This window comes from Anser cygnoides, unplaced genomic scaffold, assembly GCF_040182565.1.
Source record: "Anser cygnoides isolate HZ-2024a breed goose unplaced genomic scaffold, Taihu_goose_T2T_genome scaffold_42_1, whole genome shotgun sequence".
Lineage (NCBI taxonomy): Eukaryota > Metazoa > Chordata > Aves > Anseriformes > Anatidae > Anser > Anser cygnoides.
Window position 1 is genome coordinate 1,071,267 of NW_027103066.1, and position 27,983 is coordinate 1,099,249.

The 27,983-nt window shown below is 44.5% G+C and overlaps 1 protein-coding gene and 1 long non-coding RNA gene across 2 annotated transcripts; one reads left to right on the forward strand and one right to left on the reverse strand.

The window, feature by feature from the left end:
- Nucleotides 1–81: 81 nt before the first annotated feature.
- LOC136789182 (uncharacterized) lies at nt 82–27,976 on the forward strand. Its single transcript, XM_066989151.1, has 7 exons — nt 82–213; nt 1,313–1,364; nt 1,496–1,665; nt 6,492–6,686; nt 6,882–6,908; nt 14,323–14,454; nt 27,845–27,976. The coding sequence occupies exons 1-7, from the start codon at nt 82–84 to the stop codon at nt 27,908–27,910; spliced, it is 774 nt and encodes a 257-aa protein (XP_066845252.1). The 3' UTR covers nt 27,911–27,976.
- LOC136789192 (uncharacterized) lies at nt 7,378–9,909 on the reverse strand. The gene is made up of 2 exons (XR_010828049.1): nt 9,522–9,909; nt 7,378–7,776 (listed from the first exon to the last, which is right to left on the reverse strand). It is a non-coding gene; the product is annotated as an uncharacterized lncRNA (long non-coding RNA).
- Nucleotides 27,977–27,983: the final 7 nt, after the last annotated feature.

The window sequence follows — 27,983 nt, forward strand, 5'->3', positions numbered from 1 at the left end:
GAGACGCATGCTTTCTCCAGGGAGGTGCATGGCTGCTGTGTGGAGGTGCTTGGGTGTTCCTCAGATGATCCTGGGTGCCCCATGGAGATGGGCATGAATGCCATGGTAAAACCAAAGATCCCAGCGCAGGGGCAAAAATTCAGGGTGAGCCCAAGAAGCAGAGTGTGCTCACTCTTTCCGGGCCCAGCAAAGTGCAGTCGAAGGAGCCGGCAGGTAAAGTCAAGCCAGAAGGAGAAGTGCGTGTTAAAACCTTGGAAGAAATAAAGCGCGAGAAAGCTCTGCGGATGCAGCAGAGTGGAGGAAATGTGCCAGCTCCCCCAGCACAATCTGGACCTGCCCCAGCAGGGCAGAAATCGTTATGGAACACAAAGCTATCAGGTAATAAGATGCTTTAATACCTGCCCCGGTGAGGTGCTTCCCATATTGAGCAAGTTCCATTTGCTCAGGATCTGCTTTGCTTTTTCCTTCAATGCAGAGGATAAAAGAGTTTAAGGCTACAAAGTTCAAAGGCAAGGAAGGGCCAGAATATGCAACCATGTCTGTTTTCATTAATTACGTGATGGTATTCTGTATTTCCCACTAGAAAATTAACACATTGAGGGGCTTTTTAGTCTAATTTTGGTATTCTGTTTTTTTCTGCCATCTGTTTATGGTATGGAGTCCTCCCTGTGTTGAGTTCAAGTTCACCTTCGTCTTTGGCATGTGTTGCTTAACTTGACACGTGTATGTGTTTTTAAAGCATGCATCAGCGTCTTAATGTGGGGGGCCAGTTTCTGTCAAAAATGACAGAGGATCAAAGGCCTCGTTGTTAAGATTATATCACCTTTGTAAAATGAGCTTGTGTGAGGGAGATAAGGAGGGCTTAAAGGCTGCATGGATTGCACATTGTAGCCTTTTTCTCTCTGTCTCATGGGACACGAGGAAATAAACACACAAAGAAAACAAGTACCCAGCTTTCTTTCATTTCTTCTCCTGCCAGCCAGATGTTAGGTCAGGAATGGGAGACTAGAATATGATTCTACAAATTTGGACTTTGTAGAACAACTTAATAAATTTTGTGGGACATCACTGCAGGGGAGAGGAAGCTGGTACAACAGTTGCATACACTCTCTTGTCTTACTATACTTGCTGCTTTTCCTTTCCTAGAGGGAGCAAGACTTTAAATACAAAAGCTGTCAGCATTTGTGAATCTTACTAGACTTCATACAATGTCTTAGAGTATTGCTTGCACTTGGGATCGCTCTGTGTCTGAGTTTCCCTCGTCCTGGATTATGATTTACTGTAGCTATTCAGTTTCTTTGTTCCTTTGTAGGGATTGTTGGTAGACAGAGTTTACTATGTGGAAGATATTGCTGAGAATCCAGGCAATGGCAGTGTAATTCTGCTGGCCAAATACAGTTAACTATGTAGAGGGGCCGTGGAAATGAGTAAGAGAACGTGGATTTTTCATGAGGCAGAGCAAGACTGTATCAGTTCTCTCTTCCTTTTACTCTAGCCAACTTTAACATGTTTGCGAAGCCTTGGGATGGGAAAGTTGCTTCCCCCAAGAAGAAGGCACTGAAACGTAAGGCACCTGGGAGTTTTCCCTCTGCTGTAGCAGCTGTGAAACCACGGACTGCCTCTGATGCTGACACAATGGGACCTCCAGCCAAAAAAGCAGCTGTGGTAAGGACAGGGGCTAATGCAGAAATGGATCCCTTGTAAAATTTGTACCCTCCTCTAGGAGAAAAGATGGAAAGCTCAAATGTTCTACAGGCCTTCTGTTTCCTTTTAAATCCAGTAGCTGCCTACAGAATTCTTGTAGTACCCTTCCATATTTATTAGATTAATGGCACTATTTACTTAGTACTCTGTGATTCTGTGATTTCTCTGGTGTGGAGGATTTTGTCCATTAATGCTGTGTTCTTAAAAGACACAAGATCATTAGTAACCGCCAAGTGAATATTAACTTTCTTCAGGAGCACCTTGGTTTTGTATTTTGGCTAAGGCTCCGCAATGCCAGAGGAGAAGCAGCATGGAGGAAAAAGCTAGTAAGGAACCTTTTACCCATGGGTCATAAATACTGTTTTGCTGCTTTCTAGGCTGTTCCAGCCATGCTGGAGCACGTCCCAGCCACTAGACTTGAAGAAAATCCCCAAAACAGGTGATGACCACAACTTGTTCTTTTTCTTAATCAGTGTACATCCCCAGTGAAACATAAGTTCTGTCACATGTGGGGAAAAAAGGAGGGTTCTGAGATAATTAAAGCCCAAATCCATCAGAGGAATAAGTCACGTGAAATCACTTTCTAGCAGCTAGCAGGAATGCTTAATTAGACTTTCTTTCTTTAAACGCTGCAAGTCGGTACAGCTTTCCAGTGACTTCTTGGTCTGTCTGAATACCTAAATGAGGACGAGGTGAAGTTCTTCTACTTCCTTGTGAGGTGATAAATGATGAGTAGTGTCCTCTGCCTTTTGGTCCTCAAGAATGCCACCCGAACAAACATACAAGGTGACAGGACTGCAGGGAGAGCAGAGGGAAGCGATGGATGCAGATCAGCTTCCTGTACTGGGGAGCAAACTCTGCTGAGTGTGGCATGGGAAAAATGACTAACTTAGTAAACAGATATTTGCAGATGGAGACTTCTTAACATTTTTACAGGAAAATTAATAAAGGTGGCAAAGTGCCTCTTGCTACAAAAACTGAACCATCTTTGCTAGACTCCAGGAGCTCTGGCTTCACAGAGAAACCCCCAAGCTGAAAAATGTACCTGCTAATATATTGGGCTCTAAATGTAGCCCTGGGTTAATTGAATAACAATCCCTGTGTAAGATTGAAGTGCAGGAGGGGTTGGCTACGGTTTTAAGAGCTGGTTTGCAGAAAAGGGATTTCCCGTTAAGAAATGGCATATACTGATTGTTCTCTTCCTTGCTCTGCCAAGACCTGAAGCACATCTTGGAAGCCAGGCAGAATCTGTGGAGCCGATGGCGTTCTCAAGCTTGACTTCAGCTTCTGCCCAGCTAGAAGAAGCAAGGACACGCCGGCTGAGTTCCACAGGCAACGCGCCCTTATCTGTAGACGAGGATTTTGAGATGCTACTTTGGGAACTCTCAGACGGCATACTGGAAGCCGAACTCGACTTGGACCCAGGGAAGGATGAGGATGACCTCCTCCTTGAACTTTCCAAGATGATTGATGATTGAACTGCATAGTCCTATGGTATATTTAAAAAAAAATAAATAAATTAAAACTCTTCTTCTTGTTGGATACCCCGAGGTGATCCTTTTTCTAACTGTCCTGGTTCCAGTTAGGACAGAGTTAATTTTTCCTCATAGTAGCTGGTAGGGTGCTATGTTTTGGATTAGGATGAGAAGAGCGCTGATAACATGCTGATGTTTTAATTGTTGCAGAGCAGTGTTTACACCAGGCCAAGGACTTTTCGGCTTCTCGCTCTGTCCTGCCAGCGAGCAGGCTAGGGGTGCAGCAGGAGCTGGGAGGGGACAGACCCAGGACAGCTGACCCAAACTGTCCAAAGGGGTATTCCATACCATCTGACGTCATGCTAAACAATATATAGGGGTGGCTGGCCGGGGTGGGGGGCCGGCTGCTCGGGGATAGGCTGGGCATCGGTCAGCGGGTGGTGAGCAATTGCATTGTGCATCACTTGTTTCTTACACATTATTATTATTAATACTATTATCATTATCACTATTATTATTATTGTTATTATTATATTCCTGTCTTAATAAACTGTCTTTATCTCAACTCACGGGCTTCACTTTCCCGTTTCTCTTCCCCCATCCCAGAGAGGGAGGGGGGAGGGTGAGCGAACGGCTGTGTGGTGTTTAGCTGCCAGCCGGGTTAAACCACAACACTAACTGAGGCTTTGCAATGAGACTTAAAGCACAGTTTGAACTGGTAGAAATTGGCAGGATCTGCACTCAGTTGTCCTAAGTTTCCCTGCTGGTCAGAGTTAAGGTCTTGTGCATGGTTCCGTAACTATAGGTGGCTACCTTTGATATCAAGAGGACAAAGCACTTGTTTCTTTTGGCACAGAAAGATGTCCATCGGCACTCTGTGGTGGCTGTGAATTGACGTACTGATGGAGCGATGCTCTGAAGGCTTAAACGTAAAGCTTCTTCCTTCCTCCCCCCTTGGCACAACTCGATGTTGGGCACATTGTGAAGCTTCAGTGTTCTGATTTCTCGGACAGTTGATACCCAAATCCCGGAGTTACTATGTCAACTCTTGACTTTTATTTGTGTATGCCATTGTTTTGACTGTAATCTTTTCAGATGATGAAGCTGTAGGGGCGGGAGGGAGCAGAATAATTATTCTAGCGTTGTGGACCAAACATGCTGCCAGGAGTGGTGGTGGTGGGGTCAGCCCACCCGGCCTTACTTTCAATTATCAGGGATGATAAAATGGTGTGAAAAGCAGCAGCTCTGCGATACGGCTACGCTACCCCCACTCCCTTCTCTTGTGCTGTACCAAAGTTCCCCCAAGCTTTGGTTGGTGCTTTTTGCTGGTGACAGTAGGACTCCAGGGTGAGTAGTCGGGACTCTCCTGCAGTAACTGGGTCAATTAAGGGTTGGTTTAAGTGCCTCTTGGTTTTTAAAATTGCTCCCCTGAGCTGTTGGCTCTGCTGCCTGCTACAGCAAATGTTCGGGTGCCATCAGCGTCGCACTTGGGCGTGGGCACTGACCCTGCGGAGGAGAGCTGAGACTCGGGTGTATTGTGTACCCTGCCACCAGCGATCGTTTTCCCCTAGCAGATCTATTTTGAATTATTTTCTTAAATTCTAGAGGAACTTTAGGCTCTTTGTGCTATGATTTGTGAAGCTGTAGGGGCCCTCAGGCATTTGCTGCTGGCAGAGGAAAACCGCTTGTCGAATTTGTTGTAAATACTTTCTGTTTGGACAACAACGCCTGTGTGTGTGTGTGTGTGTGTGTGTGTGTGCTTTGACGACCCCCTGCGACGCCCCAGCTCTGCGAGGGAAGCTTTGAAGCGGCTCTGGGAAAACCTCTGCGGAAGAAACTGCTGCTGGTGACTTGCGGAAAACGGACTCCACAATCAGTGAGATTGTAAAGTAGGTATGTTTATTCAGCGCTGGGCAGCACGGGAGGTAGTCCTGCCAAAGTCGTGCGCGCCTGACGCGGCAACTTGCCTTGGTTATATGCAGTAAAGTGTTACATATGCATGAAGTTTCACAATCCGCCTATACATATTCATAACCTGTCCCCGCTTCTTATTAAACTTAGTTCCAAGGACTCATTTCCATAAACTCCTCCCATCTGTGCTTGCGCAGTGTATTCTGGTGGTGGTCGTCGGGGGTCGTGGGCATGAAGATTGATGACTCTTCCTCGTCACCGCTAGTTGACCTCTTGTCTTTGCACAGACTCAGTTGCTCCTTGGAATTGTCCATCTGCAGGACCAGTTTCTACCAGTTTCTTAAGATAGGCTCACTCTTATTAGGAGACTGACCTTGGTAAGAGGCCCAAGGCTTCTTGCTTTAGTTAATTGGCACAATGCGCCATAGTTAGCAAAGATACTAAGTAGCATCCTAGTTTAATGCCGTCAGCGCTCTCTCTACTTGATAAGATTCTCCTAACTCCCTCTCTCACTGGAGCCCACGCAGCCCTCCGTCCTGCCGAAGGAGTTCACGGGGACTTCTGCCGGCTCCGGGTGCCCGCACGCAGACAGAAATGGCTTTGATAGAAAACAATTCAGGAGGAGGAGAGCTCAGAGACTGCGGCCGGCTTCGGCCACCTTCCCCTCGCTTTCCCTCTCCGTGTTCAAACCGAGCACTGTTCTGCCGTCAACCTTCGCTGCCTCTGCCCGCGGCGCTGGGCTTTCGCGTGTGCCATTGCTCCTGTACATATTTTATCCTTCCTTTTGTAAGGAATGGTCCAGCAATTCGTGTCACTAAGGGATTTGAAGGGTTAACATTGAGGCCCGGGTCTAGGTGATAAGAGAACAAAGGGGTTTTTAGGGAAAAGTGCTGACTACTGCACGGGATGTTGCTAGAGTTTCTGAAATCCGGCCCAGAGGCTACCAAAGAAGGAGGAAGGGGGAGCTGAAGGACAATTGAAGGACAAAAGCCTGGGAGGAAGACAACCAGCCTTCAGCCCGAGCAACCCCCGAGAGACCACCAGAGACTGATACGCAGGCGCCCCTGGGAGGGTTTCGGATTCCGGAAACCAATTCTAATAACCCTGCCTCTTCTAGAAGTAGTAATGAATATGTATTAGCCTGGGAGCATCAAAACCAGCCGCCTTACGTAACAGGTGTGCGTCCTGGGGGAGCAGAGACTCCCGGCGCACCCAGCGCTGCTTGCTTGCCTCTATTCGTTTAATAAATTATAAACTTTGATTGTAATCCTATTTGGGGCTCAGCCATTTATAATACTTTTTATATTTGTATTTTATTTAAGGCTGTCTTGCCCCCCTCCCCCCCCCAGCCTTGCTGCTTGCCAATAAAGCTGTTGAAGGGACCCCTGCCTGCGACCATAGAGATGCGGTCCTCCCGGCCTGCTAGAGCGGCCCCCCGCAGTCCTCCAGCATCCCAGCGTCCCTTGCGCGCTCCCGCCCGGCCTCAGCGGCTTCTGGCGGCGGCAGAGCAGGGGCGGCGGGAGTAGCGAGGTGGCGGCAGCCATGGCTTACTGCGGGCAGGGCCAGAAGGTGCAGAAGGTGATGGTGCAGCCCATCGTAGCCTTCCTGCGGCCGGGGGGCGATGGGGGAGTGGGTGGGGGGCAGCCCGGGCCTCAGGGGACTCGGCCCGGGCCTTGAGGCCTTGTCCCGGGGCCCTGGGGCCTCGTTGCAGTGTTTGAGGCCTTGTCCTGAGGCCTTGTCCTGGGCCTGGCGCTCTTGTCCCCATGCTGAGCCCTTCACGCAGCGCCCCAGAACCTCATCTTCCGCTACCTGCAGAGCGTGAGTAGCGCGGGGAGAGGACAGGGAGGGGATGGGGATGGGGATGGGTATTTTGGGGGGGGGGGGGGGGAGCGGGGAGGGTCCGGGGATCCCCCTCACTGAGTTTTCGGCTCCCACCCGTTGCTCGGGGCAGGTTTGTGGGGAATGGAGAGCTGTGCAGCGTGCTGGTGGGTACAAGGGGCTGCTGCGCAGCCCGGCATTTCCCCCTCGTGTTAACGGGAGTGGGATCGTGCAGCCGGGCGTGCAGGAGTGTTCCCTCGTGACTGGAAACGTGTTCTTCAGCAAACGTGTAGTATTCACCCAGTCATATAACACTCTAAAATGTCAGACTGTTAATTGAAACTGCCCCTGAGAGTTGCTCCTTGGAGTGTTTGGGAGCTCTAGCGGCTATGGTTAGCGGGTATTTCTGAACACACGAGAGAGAACAAAACTGCTCGCGGTGTTTGTTGTTATAAGCAAGACCACGCAATTTTCTGGTCTATCGAAGATAATTTATTAATTAAGTAAGCAGGTACAAGCAAAACAGCGCTGGGCGGCTGGGGAGTCTCCGCTCCATCACAGCACGCAACTTTCCCTTTTCAGTGTCGCCATTTTATAGCATCCAAGTTCGGCTTGTCAGCATCCAAGTTTGGCTTGTCAGGACTTGTTGAATCTTCTGAAGCTGTGCAGTTCGTTCTGTTTCTTTCAATGATCATGCCTTGTGCTCGTGTTCAAGGGTAGTAAAGCAGCAAACAGTATTTCACAGAGTCTTTGTTTTACCAAGGACGTTTATCCAACACCCCCTCCCCACTATCTACTTGCTTAGTCTTCCCCCTTAACAAGGTCGTAAATTGCAAAACCTTATCTTCTCAGCAGATTCTCTGAATTCCTTTTAAAGACAATGAACAAACAGCCGCTAATTTATCACAATCCCTCCTTTTTCTTTTTCTAACATATTTTGTTCATTGATGAATTTTTGAAGCACTTGTTTGCTCAATATTAAAGTTTCTGCGTCATCCTCCTCCTGTTCAAGAGATTCATATTTCGCATGCACAAGCATAAGGTGAGCTGCCTCTAATCGGTTTTTTACAATCGTGATTATTTGATTGAATATACATGGTCCAAAAGTTAGTGTAAATATGAGCAGCAACAAAGGTCCTGCTATAGCTGATAGCAGTGTAGTGAGCCAAGGTGAGTAATTAAACCAGGATTCGTACCAGTTGTGGTGGGCTTCATTTTCCCTTTTTCGTTTTTCTAGCCCTTCTCTCAATTTAGTCATTGTGTCCCTTACTACTCCAGTATGATCAGCATATACACAACACTCCTCTCTTAGGGCTGCACACAGTCCTCCTTGTTGTAGAAAAATCAGATCTAATCCCCTACGATTTTGTAGTACTACTTCAGATAAGGATCGCACAGATTTCTCTAAAGCTGATATAGATTGCTCGATATGGGCCAAATCCTCATCTACAGCAATGCGTAGAGAGGTAAATTCTTGGCTTTGTTTTACCAGAGAGGTAATTCCAGTTCCGGCTCCTGCAGCCCCCAGAATCATCAGAGTGGCTAAAGTAACAGCCTTAATAGGCTCTCTCTTCCTTAAGTGGTTTTTTGCCATAGCATGTTGGATGTACATATACTCCTCAGAATGGTAAAGAATCCTTGGGATAATTACTACCTGTACACAGAAATCATGAGACGAGTTGAACAATTTCAAAGATAAGCATGGAGTTACCCCCAGAGACGAACATACCCATCTGGTGTTATCTGCTGCTATTAACCATTTTTCTTTGTCTAATTGTGTAACATTTTCTGTAATATTGCATAGATGGAACTTCTCACCAGGGACCGTGCCTACGCATCTGCCATTCCCAGTTACTTCCGTTAATGTTATTCCTACATCCCTTCCCCAATTGCATTGTGGGGGATCGGTTTCGTTTGAACGGGTGGTCTCTCCCAGATCCCCAGTGGCGTCGTAATATGGGGGCCTTATATCAAGACATAACCAGCAAGGTCTAGGCACATCTGGATTTGTTTGATTCAACAACTAGCATTCATGATTCTCCATATGTTATTCCCAGTCACTCCTTCATTTCTAATCCTGTACTCCGGGTTTACTGATTTATTAGCAACCTCCAGTGGTTTAGGGCTATTAGGAGTGTCCTGGTTCCAGTTAGGACAGAGTTAATTTTTCCTCATAGTAGCTGGTAGGGTGCTATGTTTTGGATTAGGATGAGAAGAGCGCTGATAACATGCTGATGTTTTAATTGTTGCAGAGCAGTGTTTACACCAGGCCAAGGACTTTTCGGCTTCTCGCTCTGTCCTGCCAGCGAGCAGGCTAGGGGTGCAGCAGGAGCTGGGAGGGGACAGACCCAGGACAGCTGACCCAAACTGGCCAAAGGGGTATTCCATACCATCTGACGTCATGCTAAACAATATATAGGGGTGGCTGGCCGGGGTGGGGGGCCGGCTGCTCGGGGATAGGCTGGGCATCGGTCAGCGGGTGGTGAGCAATTGCATTGTGCATCACTTGTTTTCTTACACATTATTATTATTAATACTATTATCATTATCACTATTATTATTATTGTTATTATTATTTTCCTGTCTTAATAAACTGTCTTTATCTCAACTCACCGGCTTCACTTTCCCGTTCCTCTCTCCCATCCCAGAGAGGGAGGGGGGAGGGTGAGCGAACGGCTGTGTGGTGTTTAGCTGCCAGCCGGGTTAAACCACAACAAGGAGTTAGCATTCTAAAAGCTTGTGTAGGCTGAATCCTCAAAACACTCCCCGACAGTTTCTGATTTGGTCCCACCCGTTGGGGACTCTTAGTGTCTTCCTTCTTTATATAGATGATGCCTCCCCTATCAGTCCCCCAGCAGTAGTTATCTGCTGAACAACATGGTGATCTTCCCATCTAATCAGGCTCCATTTAAAAGGTTTGTGAGGGTGCGCAGACCCAGGAACAGTGTAAACAATCGTACCCATTACTATGTATCGCAAAAAAAAAAAAAGGCTAGGGCCCATTTTCCAGAGTTCTTTACCTGGCCACGTAATTCCCCACCGTTTCACTCTCTGCCTCGCTCGTCAGTTCGGTTGCAGCGAACTACAAGGTGCAGGTTCTTCTCAGCAGCAGCAGTGTTCTTCAGGGGAGTTTCTCAGGTAACCCCGACCTTTTTCTGATCAAACAGGGTCCCCTCTCCCCCTTTTTTTTACGATACATAGACAGTTAGACCATACTTATCGAGTTCGTTTCAACGTGAGCTTTAAGTCATCAGGGCCTGCGACCGCTTCCCATTCGCTTTTCTGGATCGGTCCTTTCACGCGACTGGCATGCGTTCACCCCTTCTCAGCCGTCCGGATAGCCGTCTCTGTGATAAGTAAAACAACATAGGGGCCTTCCCACCGCGGTGTTAAAGATGTTTCCTTTCATGTCTTAATTAGAACCCTATCTCCAGGTTGTATCCTATGGATTGCTATATCTAGCCACCAAGCCTTTCGCTTGCAACTCCCTCCGTCGGTTCATAAGCTGTATTAAATAAGGTTTTAATTGGATATCCTGTACCTGGGGGTGATCAGATGGCATCTCTAAATCATAAGGCATACCATACAGCGTTTCAAAAGGTGAGATTCCGACATCGGCTCGGGGCTATGTCTGGATATTCAATATTGCAAGCGGTGAACATTTCACCCAGGAGGTTTTTGTCTCTATCATAAGCTTTGTTAGTTGCTTTTTAATTTCACCATTCATTCGTTCTACCTTTCCCGAACTCTGAGGATGCCAGGGAGTGTGATATTCCCATTTAATTCCCAGAGTCTTCATCGTGTCTCGGGATACCTTTGACACAAAGTGTGGGCCTCGATCAGAGTCAATTGCTTCTATTACCCCATATCTGGGTATGATGCTTTCTAATAATATCTTTACCACAGTTTGAGCTGTGGCCCTTGCCGTAGGCAATGCTTCAACAAAGTTTGTGAGGTGGTCTACAATAACTAATAAGTATCTATATCACCCCGTTTTTGGAAGTTCAGTAAAATCTAATTGAATCTTTGCAAAAGGTCAATGTGCCAATTCTCGCCCTCCTCCCGGGACCCTTTTTCTCATGTGTTGAGCATTTACCCTCCGACAAGTTATGCAATCATTTACGATCCTCTTTGCTATATTATAAATCCCTATACACATATAATATGTGGCAAATTGATCCACCAACGCCTGAGTACCCCAGTGCATCTGTTCATGAAATCTCCGTAGCACCCTCATAGCTACTGATTTTGGTAACACTTCCCGTCCATCAGGCAGTACCCATTTCCCTTTATCGTTTTTTTTTTTGAACCCCCATTTGTGTCATCTTGTCTTCTTCTGTAATAGTGAAACAGAGTAAGGGGAGGGGAATGGGTCCATTCGACCACAGGGAGTTAGCCGGCCCGCACTTGTAGCAGTTTTTATAAGGCGGGCTTTCTTCCTCAGAACAATTGCATTCAATCCCATCAACTCCCCATTCACTCCAGCAATCATAACATGGAAATTCCTTTAAGTCTTTCCCACAGTATTAAGTATTATATTAAGTATTATTATATATTATTTATATATTATATTATTAATTATTATATTAATTATTATATATTAACTATTAAGTATACGTATTAAGTATTTCCCACAGTCTGGGCAATCTTCCTTCGTTCTTATAATTCTTATACTCATTAATGCTGCCCTTTTTGCCTCCTGATCTGCTAGATTATTACCCCTAACCTGAGGGGTGAGGCCTTTTTGATGCCCTTTTATATGTACTACGGCAATTTCTTTGGGCTCTCTGATAGCTTGTAAAATCTGGGTAATCAATTCCTGATGTATTAAACCCTTTCCTTGTGAATTGATGAGCCCCCTTTCTTCCCATATTTTACCAAATGTATGTACTACCCCATAAGCATATTTTGAATCTGTATATATTGTACCGCTTTTATTTTTCAACAATTTTAGGGCCTGCAATATGGCATATAGCTCGCAAGCTTGGGCGGACCAGCTAGGGCTCAAAGGTCCAGATTCCACTATCTCAAATGTTTTCCCGTTTACTAACGCGTATCCTGATTTTTGCTTTCCCTCGACTACTCTCGAGGAACCATCCACATATATCTGTTCACCGATGGGTAATTCCACTTCCTCTAGATCAGGTCTCAATTTCGTTTGCTCTTCTATATTTTGGAGGCAATCATGTCCTAAGGACTCATTTGGTTCCCCATAAAGAAATTGAGCAGGGTTCTGTAGGGAGGTTGTTTCTAATGTTAATTTTGGAGAGGAAATCAAAATTCCTTCATATTTTAATAATCTGGCGTCAGTGATCCATTTCTCTGCCTTCTGTTGCAGTACCCCGCATATATTGTGTGGAGATATTACTTTGATTTCCCCCCCAAAAGTGATCTTCTGTGCTTCTTCCACTAACAAGGCAGCAGCTACCACTACCTGCAAACAGTTTGGCCAACCCCGGCTAACCGGATCCAATAATTTAGACAAATAGGCCACAGGTTTTTTACTCCCTGCCCATTCTTGGGCCAGCACTCCGTATGCCGTGCCTTCTGCGCTGTTCACAAAAAAAACAAAACGGCCTCCTTAAATCTGGTAAGCTTAACACTGGGGGGCGTACTAGTTCCTCCTTTAACTTGTTCAGTCGTTCCTCATCTTCTTTTGTCCATTTGAGTAATCCATCCTTATTCAGCTTGTTATATAAAAATTTAACCTTTCCACTGTAATCTTCTATCCATTGTCTACAGTATCCGGTCAATCCTAACAGTTGCCGTACCTGCCTTTTAGTTCGCGGGGACGCTAAAACCAATATTCCACTGATTCTGCCCGGGTCTGACTTCTTAGTCCCCTTACTTAACTGGTGACCCAGGTACTTTATCTCTTGCTCCACAATTGGTAATTTTGCCCCTCCTTTTTCTTTTAAAGGGTACAGAGGGTACAGATTAACTCGATTCTCTGAGCCAATCCAAAGGCTCACGTATTCGCTCTCCTCTAAACAAAAAGGTTCCTTTGCATTTACATAAACATTTAAGGCTTGACAAACCCAGTCTTCAAACGACCTAGATATGGGCCAATAATTTGCCTACCTTCCCAAACTTCAACACAATAATGAATCATTTTTACTTTATCCTTTCCCCGCCTAAAAGGGGAATCACTCCAATTCTTAATCATTAACCCCAGTGGACTATCTGGGGGAATAGGGGGCAACCTAGCACTAGGCATTACCCCACCCATGGGACCAGAAGGCTTACTCTTCTTCTGTCCCATCTTCCGGAGTGCCTTCACACACACACAGCCGCTTCCCCCTTGTCGTGGCCCAGTCCCTCGTGGGATGTGGGAACCGCACTACTGAGGGGTCCGCACTCACTTCGTCCGCAATTGGACGTCTCACACAGACGCACTCCGGGATCACCAACCCCAACCGAACGGATCACCGGCCTATACTTACCCACCCCGTGGGTCTTCGTTCGGTCTTCGTGCACAAAGATTGCTTGGGGTTACCGGTTTTATTTGCTTGTGCCTAATTTTAGGGTTCGTCGGTGAAGGGCTCGAGTGAGGCTTTCCGTTCCAGGGGCCGCCGAAATCGGCGGGGTGCCTCCCCCGAAAGGGTCCTCAGTCAATTTGCCTTCATCCGAGTCACGGCACCAAATTTGTTATAAGCGAGACCACGCAATTTTCTGGTCTATCGAAGATAATTTATTAATTAAGTAAGCAGGTACAAGCAAAACAGCGCTGGGCGGCTGGGGAGTCTCCGCTCCATCACAGCACGCAACTTTCCCTTTTCAGTGTCGCCATTTTATAGCATCCAAGTTCGGCTTGTCAGCATCCAAGTTTGGCTTGTCAGGACTTGTTGAATCTTCTGAAGCTGTGCAGTTCGTTCTGTTTCTTTCAATGATCATGCCTTGTGCTCGTGTTCAAGGGTAGTAAAGCAGCAAACAGTATTTCACAGAGTCTTTGTTTTACCAAGGACGTTTATCCAACACCCCCTCCCCACTATCTACTTGCTTAGTCTTCCCCCTTAACAAGGTCATAAATTGCAAAACCTTATCTTCTCAGCAGATTCTCTGAATTCCTTTTAAAGACAATGAACAAACAGCCGCTAATTTATCACATTTGTGTTCCCGATTACTCTCCTCCTTCGTTCTGCAGAGGTCGAGGATCCAGGTGTGGCTTTACGAGCAAGTGAACATGCGGATAGAAGGCTGCATCATCATGAGTGTCAGCACGACCCCCTGTTACCTCGTTAGTTTGTTTTCCCTCATTCACAATCCTATTTTTTCTTGTCAAGAAAAACTAGCCCAAGGGAAAAAAGAAATCGTGCTTCTCTAACAATTAGTCTTCATTGTCCAGCCTGGGTCAGCAAAGCTGACGATGGTTTGTGTTGTTGCTGAACTAATTGCCACTGTTGCTGATTTCTAGGGCTTTGACGAGTACATGAATTTGGTGCTGGACGACGCAGAGGAGATTCACTCCAAGACAAAATCAAGGAAACAGCTGGGTGTGTCGTGTGTCTGTGCAACCCGAGTGACATGCGGTATGAAACCTGCCCGGGTGAGCCTTCTAGGTAGCAGCACTGAGAGGTACCAACCATGTGATGAGCCTTGATGTTGAAGTTCAGTGAGCAATTCCTGGCTACATCTCTGTCCCTGATGATTTTTGAGCTGCTGATTTTGCTGAATGAAGGAGAATCTGTCCCTGCCTGAGACCAGTTCTGGTCTTTGAAACATGTAATACCTGCTTGAGAGGTTGCTTTGAAGAATTGCTTCCTCTTCATATCGATGTGTCAAGCTGAAGACAAATCTGTGCTGAAGCACTGTCTGATCAGATGAGTGCCTCAGTTCAGGATTGTTCTTTGACAGCTACAGAAACACCAGGACAATCTGCGCGTTCAGGAACAGATTGATTTGATCTTGAGATTGTCATAATCCAGGTCCCTGAAGTGGCACGTCTTCAAATAGAGTTGCTTGGGCCAGCAAGGAGCAGCTGTACCTGCTGTATTCTCAGGTTCTGGGCTCTCTCTAATCCCCTCTTTCCCTTCTCTGTGCTGCAGGCCAGATCGTGTTAAAAGGGGACAACATCACTCTTGTACAGAGCGTTTCTAAGTAGAATTTGCCATCCTTAGAACAAAGGTGGCTGCCGTGCTGCAGAGTGACTGAGTGCCAGGGGAACGCGGCCCGCTGGTAGATAGGAAGTTATTTGTAACTGGGGTTGCATGCTGAGGTCAAAAGTCCTTCCTTTGTGGGAGCGAGTTTTTTGTAGCTTGAAACAATACGTGATGTATTTCACAAATAACCATTTTTCACATTAACTGTAAATGGATGCCAGGCCAGGATCTAAATCCGGTGGTGCTGTTGGTAACATGAAGTTCAGGAAGCACTTCTTGGTTTTTCTGCTCTTCCATGTGAATTTTTGCCCTGTGAAGTTGGTGTACTGAGCTCTTTTCTTACCAACAAATAGGTTTAAAAGCAGTTACAGCAAGGATGAGCTGTGTTAGCAGGAGGCTGTTCTGTGCTTCTACCATGGGAAGATGAATGGTTTACCTATGCACCGTTAAATATAATTTGACACCTAGCACACAACACTTTCAGCCTGTGGGGTGCTTTAACAAGCAGGTAAATCAGCGGAGACTGTTTTGCAGCCGGGGTGATGCTGGGTGATTAAAAAGCAGGGTCAGAACAAGGAGTTTATGCTGTTCTTTCTTGTTTGTCATCCGACTGTCCGCTTACACTGTTCTAGAAAAAAAACAAAATGGGGTAAGCATCTTTAATATCTTTATTATAAATGGAAGGCACAAAACAGGCCAGCAACAGAGACTGTCCAAGAGAAATACTTTGTGCTTTATAAACAAACAAGAAAGTACCCTTAGGTAGGTGTGATAATCCTTCTCTAATGCATTTTTTGGAGTGCAAAAATATTTTGTTCCCTTCTTGCTCTTCTCTCCAGGAGAAAGGCAGAATAGCCAACTGGAAAGTTAGACCAGGGAGGTCAGTTTGTTCCATACTGAGAAAGACAAGCCTGTAAAACAAACTAGACAGGTTTTCTTTGGACTATTTATCTTCCTTCGGCAAAGGCAAAATTTATGACACTTGTTGGCATGTATTTCCAGACCCCCAGCTACCATGACTGTAGTGCATCTGTAATTCTTTTGTACAAAAAGAGTTCAAAATCTCGTAACGCAAAAACTTTACTAGCACCCTGGAGAAAAAAGAAATCTAAAAATCTTGCCAAGTTCTATTACAGACCTGCTGAGTGCACCAGAGTTACTCATTTTTATTCAGGCTTTCAGGGGCTAGTTCAGTTGGTTTCTGTTCAGCACTTGGATTGCCATGTTAGCAGATGTCAGTTTAAAAAAAAAAAAGCTTTTGAGATCTTTTTTAAAATGAGACTGCTTTTTATGGCATTTAGGGCTGTGAGGCATCCTTGGTTTTTGCTTTCTTCCCATCCCTTAGACCAGATCCATTCATATCCTGAACAGCGTTCTGGGTCCGTTCAGGAAAATGGAAGGCAACAAGCAAAGTGATGAGCTCCTTGGGCATTCAAAAGAGCTAAATCTGGAAAAGATTTCAAGTCAAACTTCCATGCTAAGGAGCACCAGTAATTTTTAGAAGTAGATGCAGAGGAATCTGCATGGCACTAAGTGTGTTTCTGAAGGTGCTAAAGGTCAGAAGTGACGATTCCTCTCAATACTAAAGAAGAGAAGGAAACCTTGCACTTAACTACTGTTTTTATTCCCTTTGTCAAGCAGTCAAAACCAATAACTGATATGAGAACCCACCTTTTCCTCTCTTTAGTTTAGATTTGGGAAAATTCCCTGCCAAAAAACTATTTCCTGGAAAATTCACTAGTGTTTGTGTGAGTAAAAGGTTCCAACCTTTTATTATTAATTTGTAAGAACTATTTCATCCGCTTTTGTCCAGAAGAGTCAGAAATAATTTGCACAGAAATGTGCAGCATTTTAATGAAAGGATTCAGAATCACTCTAATTTGAACTTTATCTGGTCTGGTTGCAGGTTTTATGACATCTAGTGTCTTAAAAAAAAATCAAAACATCTGACTTCACATCAGAAAAAAAAAACTGCTTGTGGCTAAATAAAATCTGTTGCAGCTCTGGTCATTGAAAAATCATTGGCTTTTAAATTGGACCTAAGTCATCTTTTCTAACCTTTCATGATCTTGCAGCAATGGATGATGATGGATATATGGATTAGGGAACAGCACGTGATGGCAAACCTGTGGTATTTGCTACAGCACAGAAAGAAAACAAATTGCTTCCAAAAAATCAAACTAATTCAAAATTCTTGGTACCATGCAGCCATGCCACTGGCAAAGTGAGCATTCCCCTGCCTCTCAAAGCTTGCTGTATCCTTGATCTGCTGTCTTCCTGCTGTTAATTGATTGCAACTCTACGTGTCTGATCAGGGCTACGAGTTGTTCTCGATATGGATATCATACAACATATACTGTGCACGCTTGTGTGTATAGATATGTTTATCCTGTACGCATGTACATATGTATGCATATTTGTGTGCTGGCCCCCAGATCACTCATGTTATAAAGCATTGGCCTCGAAGGCATACTCATCAAAATATTTTGTAGATCCTCCATTTTTTTCTAGTTCCCTCAAAATGAGAGAGTTTTTACGCGCTCTCTGCGTCAAAAAGGCAAAAATTCTGATTTCCACTGTCGCTCTCGCTAACTTTCTATCACTCGCTCCTCGTGTGTGTCTAAACACATATGTGTGTATGCGTATGCACATTTGTGTATTTCTATGCACTGGTGTGTTTTTTGCTGTACAGGTAATAAAGACGGGGAAAGGTTTTTGTGTTTTCTTAATAGGTGAAGAAATCTTGAAGACCAGAGATTGGAACATACTGAATTTTGAATTAAAAAAAAAAAAAAAGTTAAATTGTCCGGCTGTGGAAGATGGATCCTCATTTTTGCAGCCACTTTGAATCACGAGTTCATCTCTAAACGCACTGTTTTTTTTTGTTTTTGTTTTGTTTTTTTTTTTTGTTTTGTTTTGTTTTTATTTTTTGAAGAGCTAACTAACCCTGGCTGTCTCCAGTCTGAGAGAGTATTCAAATGGACTTGCTTCCTCCATTAGTTATAAGCTGTTTAAAAGCACATCCTGTGTTTGAATTGTGGATGAGAGGTTCCCTTGGCAAAGTGAGGAGGCAAACTCTTCCTACCCCTTTATTATTAATTCACGGATTCAGTGTTGGTTCGGCCTACAGGAGAAGTTAACTGGAAGTCTTTGAAGATCGATAACTTTGCTGAGGTTGTCCAGGTAGGTGAACTCGAAGACCCACAGTGACTGGAACATGCTATTTAATGCGTCATACTGCGTTCTGTAGAAGTTACTCATAGCCATAGTTGATCATTGCCTTGCATGTATGATCAGGTGTTTTTTTAAGAAGTGACTCCATTTTCAGGCTTCCAGATGTGCTCCAAGTCATATTATTGAGGATGTGGAAGAGAACACTTGCTGACAAAGCTCCTGGCAGCTTTACAGAACTTTAATTTAATATTGTGTTAGTTCACGTAACAGCTGATTTCAAGGCATTGCTCTCCTCAAGAGACTAATTTGATGAACAGAAGAAAGCTGGAAAAATGCTTGTTACTCATTATTTTTCACACATTATATTTTCACCCACCCTGGCAACCCCCAGCGGGCCCCCGGGCGCCCCGGAGCATCCACCGCGGCAACCCCCGGCGGGCCCCCGGGCGCCTAGGCCGACCCACCCCGGCGACCACCAGCGGGCCCCCGGGCGCCCCGGAGCATCCACCGCGGCAACCCCCGGCGGGCCCCCGGGAGCCCCAGAGCTCCTGTTTTTCAGTTATCCCCCTATTTGCATACTGACACATTTTTCTCTTTCTCCTGCTACTGCACTTAACCTGAGCACCAAAGCTTTCCAGTACAACCAGGGACTTTCAGCATAAAAGCATGTTTTGAACAGAAGAAGGCAGCACCAGCAGGCTAACAGGGGTGAATTGTCTTCATTCTTGCTTAACCTTCCAGTTTAGGAGTAATGAAATCAAAACAAAAGCATTAATTATTACCTTCCTCTGTAGACAGTGTCACAGTTCTCACCACTGTCCGGACATTTTCCTTTTCCGGAGCAGGAAAAATCAGAATCGACGGGAGGAAGAGAAGATCTTGAAGGACCTTCTGTTCAGAGCAAGCAAAACATAAGGAAGTTTACCAAACATAACAAACTATCGCAAAGAACAAAGAACTTTAATTATTCATTACTGTCAAACATACAGTGACCAGAGCATGTAAATAAGAGAGGTGACTAATTTGCCTCTGGTTGCCCTTGGAATTCCCATCTAGAATACCAGCCGGCTGAGAATCAGGTTGCTCGATGCCCCCAGCTAAAAATGGAGGTCTCTCCCTCAAGCAGCTCCCAGCCACCATCACCTGCCATTCTGAAGCCAATAAAATTTCACTTCTTTGGCAAATAGTTGTATTCACCAAAGCATAGCCAGCTACCCGGTATTACTGGGAGAATTTTTTTTTTTTTAAAAAAAGAACATCAAACAGGATGAAGGTGAACAGGGTAAGAAAGCAGGGAATATTAACTCACCACCATGTCTCTTAGTTTTTTCCTTCATTTTCTGCGATTTGATTTCTTCAAGTGTTTTTATTCCAAAATTCAGACCGTCCTCTGAAAACAGAAAACAGTTAATGAGACTAAGGCTTAGAGGCGCTCACTGAGGACCACAGATCCTCAGGCTTCTTAGTGCTCAGGAACTTTCAGAAGTATTTAGAATAAACCCCGTCAACACTCCTCACAAGTGAAAGAACCATAGAATCAATGGCATTTTGCCCCTCCTTTCACCCTTCAGGGTAAAAATTGTAGTTTTAATTTTAATCCATTTACACGATATTAGATCCCTCTATCGTTAGATATGGCTTTCAACAGTGGTTGCCAGGCTGCACGTGCAGCCATTTAAACTCCATGCTGTGGCCCTGTTTTGTTCTCCAAAAGGAAAGAAAAGGAGTTCACCTTTCTGACCCAATGGGCACATGATGGTATTAGGTAGAAATGAGATCATGGAAATAACCGAGTCCATTCAGCACCCCTACATTCTGTTGTGTTTTTACGCCACATTGCTTTCGAGTTAATTGTCAAGTTCTCCTTCCGATTTATCCTACTACAGGTGCCGGAATACCTTGTTTAGCAGTAGTAGCACTGGCTTTCCGAGTGGAAATCATCCGTAATCCATTTTGGCCTTCCTCAGCTGGTTGCTGGACGGGAGTTTTAGTTTCTTCTCCTTCCTCAGAAAGCTGGTCTGAAGGGGAAAAATCTATTCAGTTATGCATAGACCAGATTGTTCGTGATTATGTAGCTCATGCAATGACACTCCAGTCCATGGTTCCTATAAAAAAGCTTTTTTTTTTTTCTTTTTTTTTTTTTAATACAGCTACACTGACCTGATGAACTCGTAAGTAGACTACCCTAGGACAAAACATCTTGGACTCTAGATTCTCTCTGCAGCTTTAACTACTACACAACATATTACTCTTCAGACAGAAGAAAAAGGAATTTCCTTCCTAGTTTCACATAGAGCTTTACACAACAGACCAGCTAAAGCCAAGAGTGGTTCTAAGCTTTCCTCCAACATTTCAGGTTCTGTCCACTGACCGCCAGACGAAGCCACCAGCGACCTGACCAGACTGCCTGCCCTATCGCTAGTCAGACCTCAGGTCATCTGTGATTTATACATTCATTTACAGCACAAAGTCCTTCCAAGAACCAAAACATGCTCACCATCATCATCTTCGTCATCATCTGCAGCATTGATTACAACTGGAGGGTGTGTAGGGCTTGGGACATTTTCCGAGTTTTCCACTTTCATCACCCCCCTTAGCTATGGAGAGGCATTGGACCGGACAGAAAGTTTGTTTTGCTGCAGTGACATCTGAGCCACTTTCAAATCATCGTCCGCGGACTCAGGCAGACTTGGCAGTGTAGCTAGAGGAAGAGGAGGATCATCAGTAATATGGCAGTTTAAAACTTTGACCACAATGCACGAAGATGGTAGGTAAGGCAGATATAACCTGCACAGACAATTAATTCAGCATCTCCTTTTGCCCATCCCGTCACTGTTTACACCGTGAACAATGACTTCCCTTCAAACAACAACACATCTCCCTACCACCCAGCAGAAGATGAAACAACAGAAAGCAAACTGCAAGGCAAATATCACACAAAGCAGAGAGAAGCTGAGCATGAAAGCAGAAAACAAATACCAGCAGTACACCAGCAGGACACTTGGTTTAGCTGACCACCTAGGACTGCAGACCTTTTCCTGCACTCACAAATGAACGGTTACCTGATGTCTCCTACAGTATTGGCACCCACTAAGTAATATTCAAAATTAATTCCTCAATACTTAAAGAAAAGGGACCTAAACTCACTCTTGCTTGGTGGTAAGAAGACTCCATCGATGTAACGTCCCTTTGTGTGATGAAAAGCACAGTTGGCTTTCTGACAGCCTACTGGCTGGTTCTCCCAGTAGCAGGGAATCTCACTGCGCTTTTTATGAAGACAGAAAGGAAGACAAGCTCGTGATAACATGCACCTAAGGTTTGCAAAGAGATGCACAGTTCCGGATCATGACCGCGATAGGGCTGTCACAATACAGTGCTGAAACATCATTCCAAAGGTCAGTTTATCACTTAAGTATAGTATTTCCGGACATAGTCACAAAGTTTGCAGAAGCCGTAACCACTATGCACGTTTAGCCTTGTCATCATTCAGTTTGAGAAGACAGGCACTCTCAGACATCAGTTTAGGGTGGGTTAAACTAATACACCTAGGATTATACTAGGATTATTCAGAGGGAAAAACAACATCTTAAATTGCCTAGGTTAACTCTATCTAGAACTACTTCTTGGAGACTTCGTTCTCCTGCACCTTTAACTTTCCCCACTGCTTCCTGCCCCAGGCAGCTAGAACAGCATTATCTGAAGGACTCCAGGACACAAGAGACCTGATAGATCATTATCAAGCCTGCTCTCAGGAGGCTAGTACAGCCTGTTTATTACCCCCCTGCTCCAGCAGGTTTTAGCAGTCTATTTAGCGGTTATTCTGCATCTGTTGAGAAAATACTGTCGGCATCTAATAAAAGAAAATAGGTACAGGTAGAATAGAAATAGAAGTAGCAATCGTCTCCTTGTTTAGACATGCCAACAAGCTCTGATAACAAGCTCGGGTTCTCTCCACAGGGACTTCCTCTGCTCTTGGAGAGAGCTGTCTTCACCCTTGCTTGGGCTGAAAGTCTTCAGTGAAATCTTCTTTTTAAAAGTAACCCTAAAGAAAGTACCAACAAGTGAAAAATAATGAGTAACAAGCATTTTTCCAGCTTTCTTCTGTTCATCAAATTAGTCTCTTGAGGAGAGCAATGCCTTGAAATCAGCTGTTACGTGAACTAACACAATATTAAATTAAAGTTCTGTAAAGCTGCCAGGAGCTTTGTCAGCAAGTGTTCTCTTCCACATCCTCAATAATATGACTTGGAGCACATCTGGAAGCCTGAAAATGGAGTCACTTCTTAAAAAAACACCTGATCATACATGCAAGGCAATGATCAACTATGGCTATGAGTAACTTCTACAGAACGCAGTATGACGCATTAAATAGCATGTTCCAGTCACTGTGGGTCTTCGAGTTCACCTACCTGGACAACCTCAGCAAAGTTATCGATCTTCAAAGACTTCCAGTTAACTTCTCCTGTAGGCCGAACCAACACTGAATCCGTGAATTAATAATAAAGGGGTAGGAAGAGTTTGCCTCCTCACTTTGCCAAGGGAACCTCTCATCCACAATTCAAACACAGGATGTGCTTTTAAACAGCTTATAACTAATGGAGGAAGCAAGTCCATTTGAATACTCTCTCAGACTGGAGACAGCCAGGGTTAGTTAGCTCTTCAAAAAATAAAAACAAAACAAAACAAAAAAAAAAAAACAAAACAAAAACAAAAAAAAACAGTGCGTTTAGAGATGAACTCGTGATTCAAAGTGGCTGCAAAAATGAGGATCCATCTTCCACAGCCGGACAATTTAACTTTTTTTTTTTTTTTAATTCAAAATTCAGTATGTTCCAATCTCTGGTCTTCAAGATTTCTTCACCTATTAAGAAAACACAAAAACCTTTCCCCGTCTTTATTACCTGTACAGCAAAAAACACACCAGTGCATAGAAATACACAAATGTGCATACGCATACACACATATGTGTTTAGACACACACGAGGAGCGAGTGATAGAAAGTTAGCGAGAGCGACAGTGGAAATCAGAATTTTTGCCTTTTTGACGCAGAGAGCGCGTAAAAACTCTCTCATTTTGAGGGAACTAGAAAAAAATGGAGGATCTACAAAATATTTTGATGAGTATGCCTTCGAGGCCAATGCTTTATAACATGAGTGATCTGGGGGCCAGCACACAAATATGCATACATATGTACATGCGTACAGGATAAACATATCTATACACACAAGCGTGCACAGTATATGTTGTATGATATCCATATCGAGAACAACTCGTAGCCCTGATCAGACACGTAGAGTTGCAATCAATTAACAGCAGGAAGACAGCAGATCAAGGATACAGCAAGCTTTGAGAGGCAGGGGAATGCTCACTTTGCCAGTGGCATGGCTGCATGGTACCAAGAATTTTGAATTAGTTTGATTTTTTGGAAGCAATTTGTTTTCTTTCTGTGCTGTAGCAAATACCACAGGTTTGCCATCACGTGCTGTTCCCTAATCCATATATCCATCATCATCCATTGCTGCAAGATCATGAAAGGTTAGAAAAGATGACTTAGGTCCAATTTAAAAGCCAATGATTTTTCAATGACCAGAGCTGCAACAGATTTTATTTAGCCACAAGCAGTTTTTTTTTTCTGATGTGAAGTCAGATGTTTTGATTTTTTTTTAAGACACTAGATGTCATAAAACCTGCAACCAGACCAGATAAAGTTCAAATTAGAGTGATTCTGAATCCTTTCATTAAAATGCTGCACATTTCTGTGCAAATTATTTCTGACTCTTCTGGACAAAAGCGGATGAAATAGTTCTTACAAATTAATAATAAAAGGTTGGAACCTTTTACTCACACAAACACTAGTGAATTTTCCAGGAAATAGTTTTTTGGCAGGGAATTTTCCCAAATCTAAACTAAAGAGAGGAAAAGGTGGGTTCTCATATCAGTTATTGGTTTTGACTGCTTGACAAAGGGAATAAAAACAGTAGTTAAGTGCAAGGTTTCCTTCTCTTCTTTAGTATTGAGAGGAATCGTCACTTCTGACCTTTAGCACCTTCAGAAACACACTTAGTGCCATGCAGATTCCTCTGCATCTACTTCTAAAAATTACTGGTGCTCCTTAGCATGGAAGTTTGACTTGAAATCTTTTCCAGATTTAGCTCTTTTGAATGCCCAAGGAGCTCATCACTTTGCTTGTTGCCTTCCATTTTCCTGAACGGACCCAGAACGCTGTTCAGGATATGAATGGATCTGGTCTAAGGGATGGGAAGAAAGCAAAAACCAAGGATGCCTCACAGCCCTAAATGCCATAAAAAGCAGTCTCATTTTAAAAAAGATCTCAAAAGCTTTTTTTTTTTTTAAACTGACATCTGCTAACATGGCAATCCAAGTGCTGAACAGAAACCAACTGAACTAGCCCCTGAAAGCCTGAATAAAAATGAGTAACTCTGGTGCACTCAGCAGGTCTGTAATAGAACTTGGCAAGATTTTTAGATTTCTTTTTTCTCCAGGGTGCTAGTAAAGTTTTTGCGTTACGAGATTTTGAACTCTTTTAGTACAAAAGAATTACAGATGCACTACAGTCATGGTAGCTGGGGGTCTGGAAATACATGCCAACAAGTGTCATAAATTTTGCCTTTGCCGAAGGAAGATAAATAGTCCAAAGAAAACCTGTCTAGTTTGTTTTACAGGCTTGTCTTTCTCAGTATGGAACAAACTGACCTCCCTGGTCTAACTTTCCAGTTGGCTATTCTGCCTTTCTCCTGGAGAGAAGAGCAAGAAGGGAACAAAATATTTTTGCACTCCAAAAAATGCATTAGAGAAGGATTATCACACCTACCTAAAGGTACTTTCTTGTTTGTTTATAAAGCACAAAGTATTTCTCTTGGACAGTCTCTGTTGCTGGCCTGTTTTGTGCCTTCCATTTCTAATAAAGATATTAAAGATGCTTACCCCATTTTGTTTTTTTTCTAGAACAGTGTAAGCGGACAGTCGGATGACAAGCAAGAAAGAACAGCATAAACTCCTTGTTCTGACCCTGCTTTTTAATCACCCAGCATCACCCTGGCTGCAAAACAGTCTCCGCTGATTTACCTGCTTGTTAAAGCACCCCACAGGCTGAAAGTGTTGTGTGCTAGGTGTCAAATTATATTTAAGGGTGCATAGGTAAACCATTCATCTTCCCATGGTCGAAGCACAGAACAGCCTCCTGCTAACACAGCTCACCCTTGCTGTAACTGCTTTTAAACCTATTTGTTGGTAAGAAAAGAGCTCAGTACACCACCTTCACAGGGCAAAAATTCACATGGAAGAGCAGAAAAACCAAGAAGTGCTTCCTGAACTTCACGTTACCAACAGCACCATCGGATTTAGATCCTGGCCTGGCATCCAGGATGCACGGTCTGCAAGCACTGCTGCGATGTGGAAGTGCCAAGGCAGGTTTTTGGCCTGCCCTGACTAAAACACTTTTTTTTTTTTCTTTTACAAACAATACAAAGAGTGTGCCAGGTATGCTGTAATGCCCGTGTGCCTGGTCAATAGAGGATATCCAAACAACAGAGGCGCTTGTCCTAATTTCTGGCATGAAAACACTTTTACAGCATTCTTTTCACAAAGAAACCCCTCTCTATCTTCTCCAATGCTCCAGGACCTGCTGCAGCTGCAGCGGCTGCGCTGGTACAACCCGCATCTTTGACAAATCTTTTCAACAGTTCTGCTTTACCTCGGCACAGTTGAGGTCACTCCTCTTCCTCTTCCAGCTGAGGAAGCAGCTTGCAGGCTCTGCCACACGGTCGGTGCAGAAGCGAAAGCTGGGAACACAGCAGTCAAACTCTCACTGCTAACGAAGCCACCAGGGCAGAGGGCTGACACAGACCCGCCAGAGGCGAACCGTACCCGCTCTCCCTCCCGGCTGCGAGGCTCGCCGCAGCAGCCCCGACCCGAAGCGCTCACAGTGCTTTCCTTGGTGATGTCACCGATGAGTCAGAGTCCCCAGATGAGCATCTGCCTTGCCACTCTTTAATGTTGGTCTTGTTTTTTGTTTGTTTGTTGGTGTGTTTTTTTGAAACATATGCAGGTTATGGTAAACCTTCAGGTAAACCACAGATCAATGGGGAAGAAGTCCCACACAAGGGAAGGCCGTGCTTTTCTTCCAGGCAATGGCGCATGCTTTAACATGCTGCATTCGACAAAGAAGCTCTCTCCATTTTGCGCAGTGACAACAGGCACAACTGCAACACACGCAGGTGAAGGCAGCACCTGCAGTTCCCAAACCCTTAACCAATTTTTAGATAGCACCAATTTTTATGTAGTGGCTTTCCCTTCATCCATAACCCCTTTTTTCCTTTCTTTATATCGGGTGGCTCTCCTCCATTGTTCTCTCTGTCATTTTCCTCCCCAGTGTCTGAGCAGGCACTGGGAATCATTTCCAGAGGAAGGGTACTGCTGAAGCTACAACATTTACTCTCAGGGAAAAGAGAGTATGTGAAAGAATACAATTTTTTTTTTTTTTTTTTTTTGTGATCAGAAAAACGAGGGGACTGGTTGTCCCAAGTCAGCTGGGGAACTTCTCTTTGGTCGATGCATCAAGCAACTCAGCTCTCTTGGGGAAACTTAAATAGAACAGACAGATCTCCAAACGGATAAAAAAAATGAATCAAACGATAAAAACCCAGCCGACACATCTGATACCCCAGCTTATTGAACAGCACAAGGGTTTAATCTACAGGCTCTGTCCAAAGCAGCAAGAAGTGACAGATTTAATCCAAACCAGTTGCCCGCTCTCGCTCTCTGATCTGGAGATGTTATTTGATAAACCTGTCACTGCAGCAACAAAGGGCTGCAATTGTATGCAAAATCTCCAACACCCTCCTTAGCACCCTGCTAGCTCAAGGACTCTGTGGGGCTTCCGTGCCCTGGACGAGTCCACCCTGGCCACATAATGCAGATGTAATGGTCAAGAAAGCACATATCGTTATCGAAACTTATCAGATCCACAGCAAAAAGAAAAGCCCACGCTTCTATATTTCTCCTCCTTCTCCATTCACAGAAGGAAGAGACTGAAAACAAGCAGATTTGTGGTTTGCAATTGCAGTTAATGTGAAAAATGTTTATTTGTGAAATACATCACGTATTGTTTCAAGCTACAAAAAACTCGCTCCCACAAAGGAAGGACTTTTGACCTCAGCATGCAACCCCAGTTACAAATAACTTCCTATCTACCAGCGGGCCGCGTTCCCCTGGCATTCAGTCACTCTGCAGCACGGCAGCCACCTTTGTTCTAAGGATGGCAAATTCTACTTAGAAACGCTCTGTACAAGAGTGATGTTGTCCCCTTTTAACACGATCCGGCCTGCAGCACAGAGAAGGGAAAGAGGGGATTAGAGAGAGAGCAGAACCTGAGAATAATCTCGTGTTTTCAGAAAGTATTTCGTGTGGTTGAGCAGGGTTTTGCCCATCACGCAGAGTGCAGGCCGCCTGGTATTACACGTTTCAAAGACCAGAACTGGTCTCAGGCAGGGACAGATTCTCCTTCATTCAGCAAAATCAGCAGCTCAAAAATCATCAGGGACAGAGATGTAGCCAGGAATTGCTCACTGAACTTCAACATCAAGGCTCGTCCTTTCCATATTATTATTAGTAGTATTCCTGTATTTTTCTTTTGTCCCACAGATCAATCAACTCTGCAAAGGTGGAGGGAAGCAGCTGGAGAGAACAATTAAAGAAGATGCCACATAGTAAGGCAAACATTAAGGTAGAGAGATCTGTACCACGTGGTAGCCTCACCTCCTGGATTCGTTTGCGGGACTGC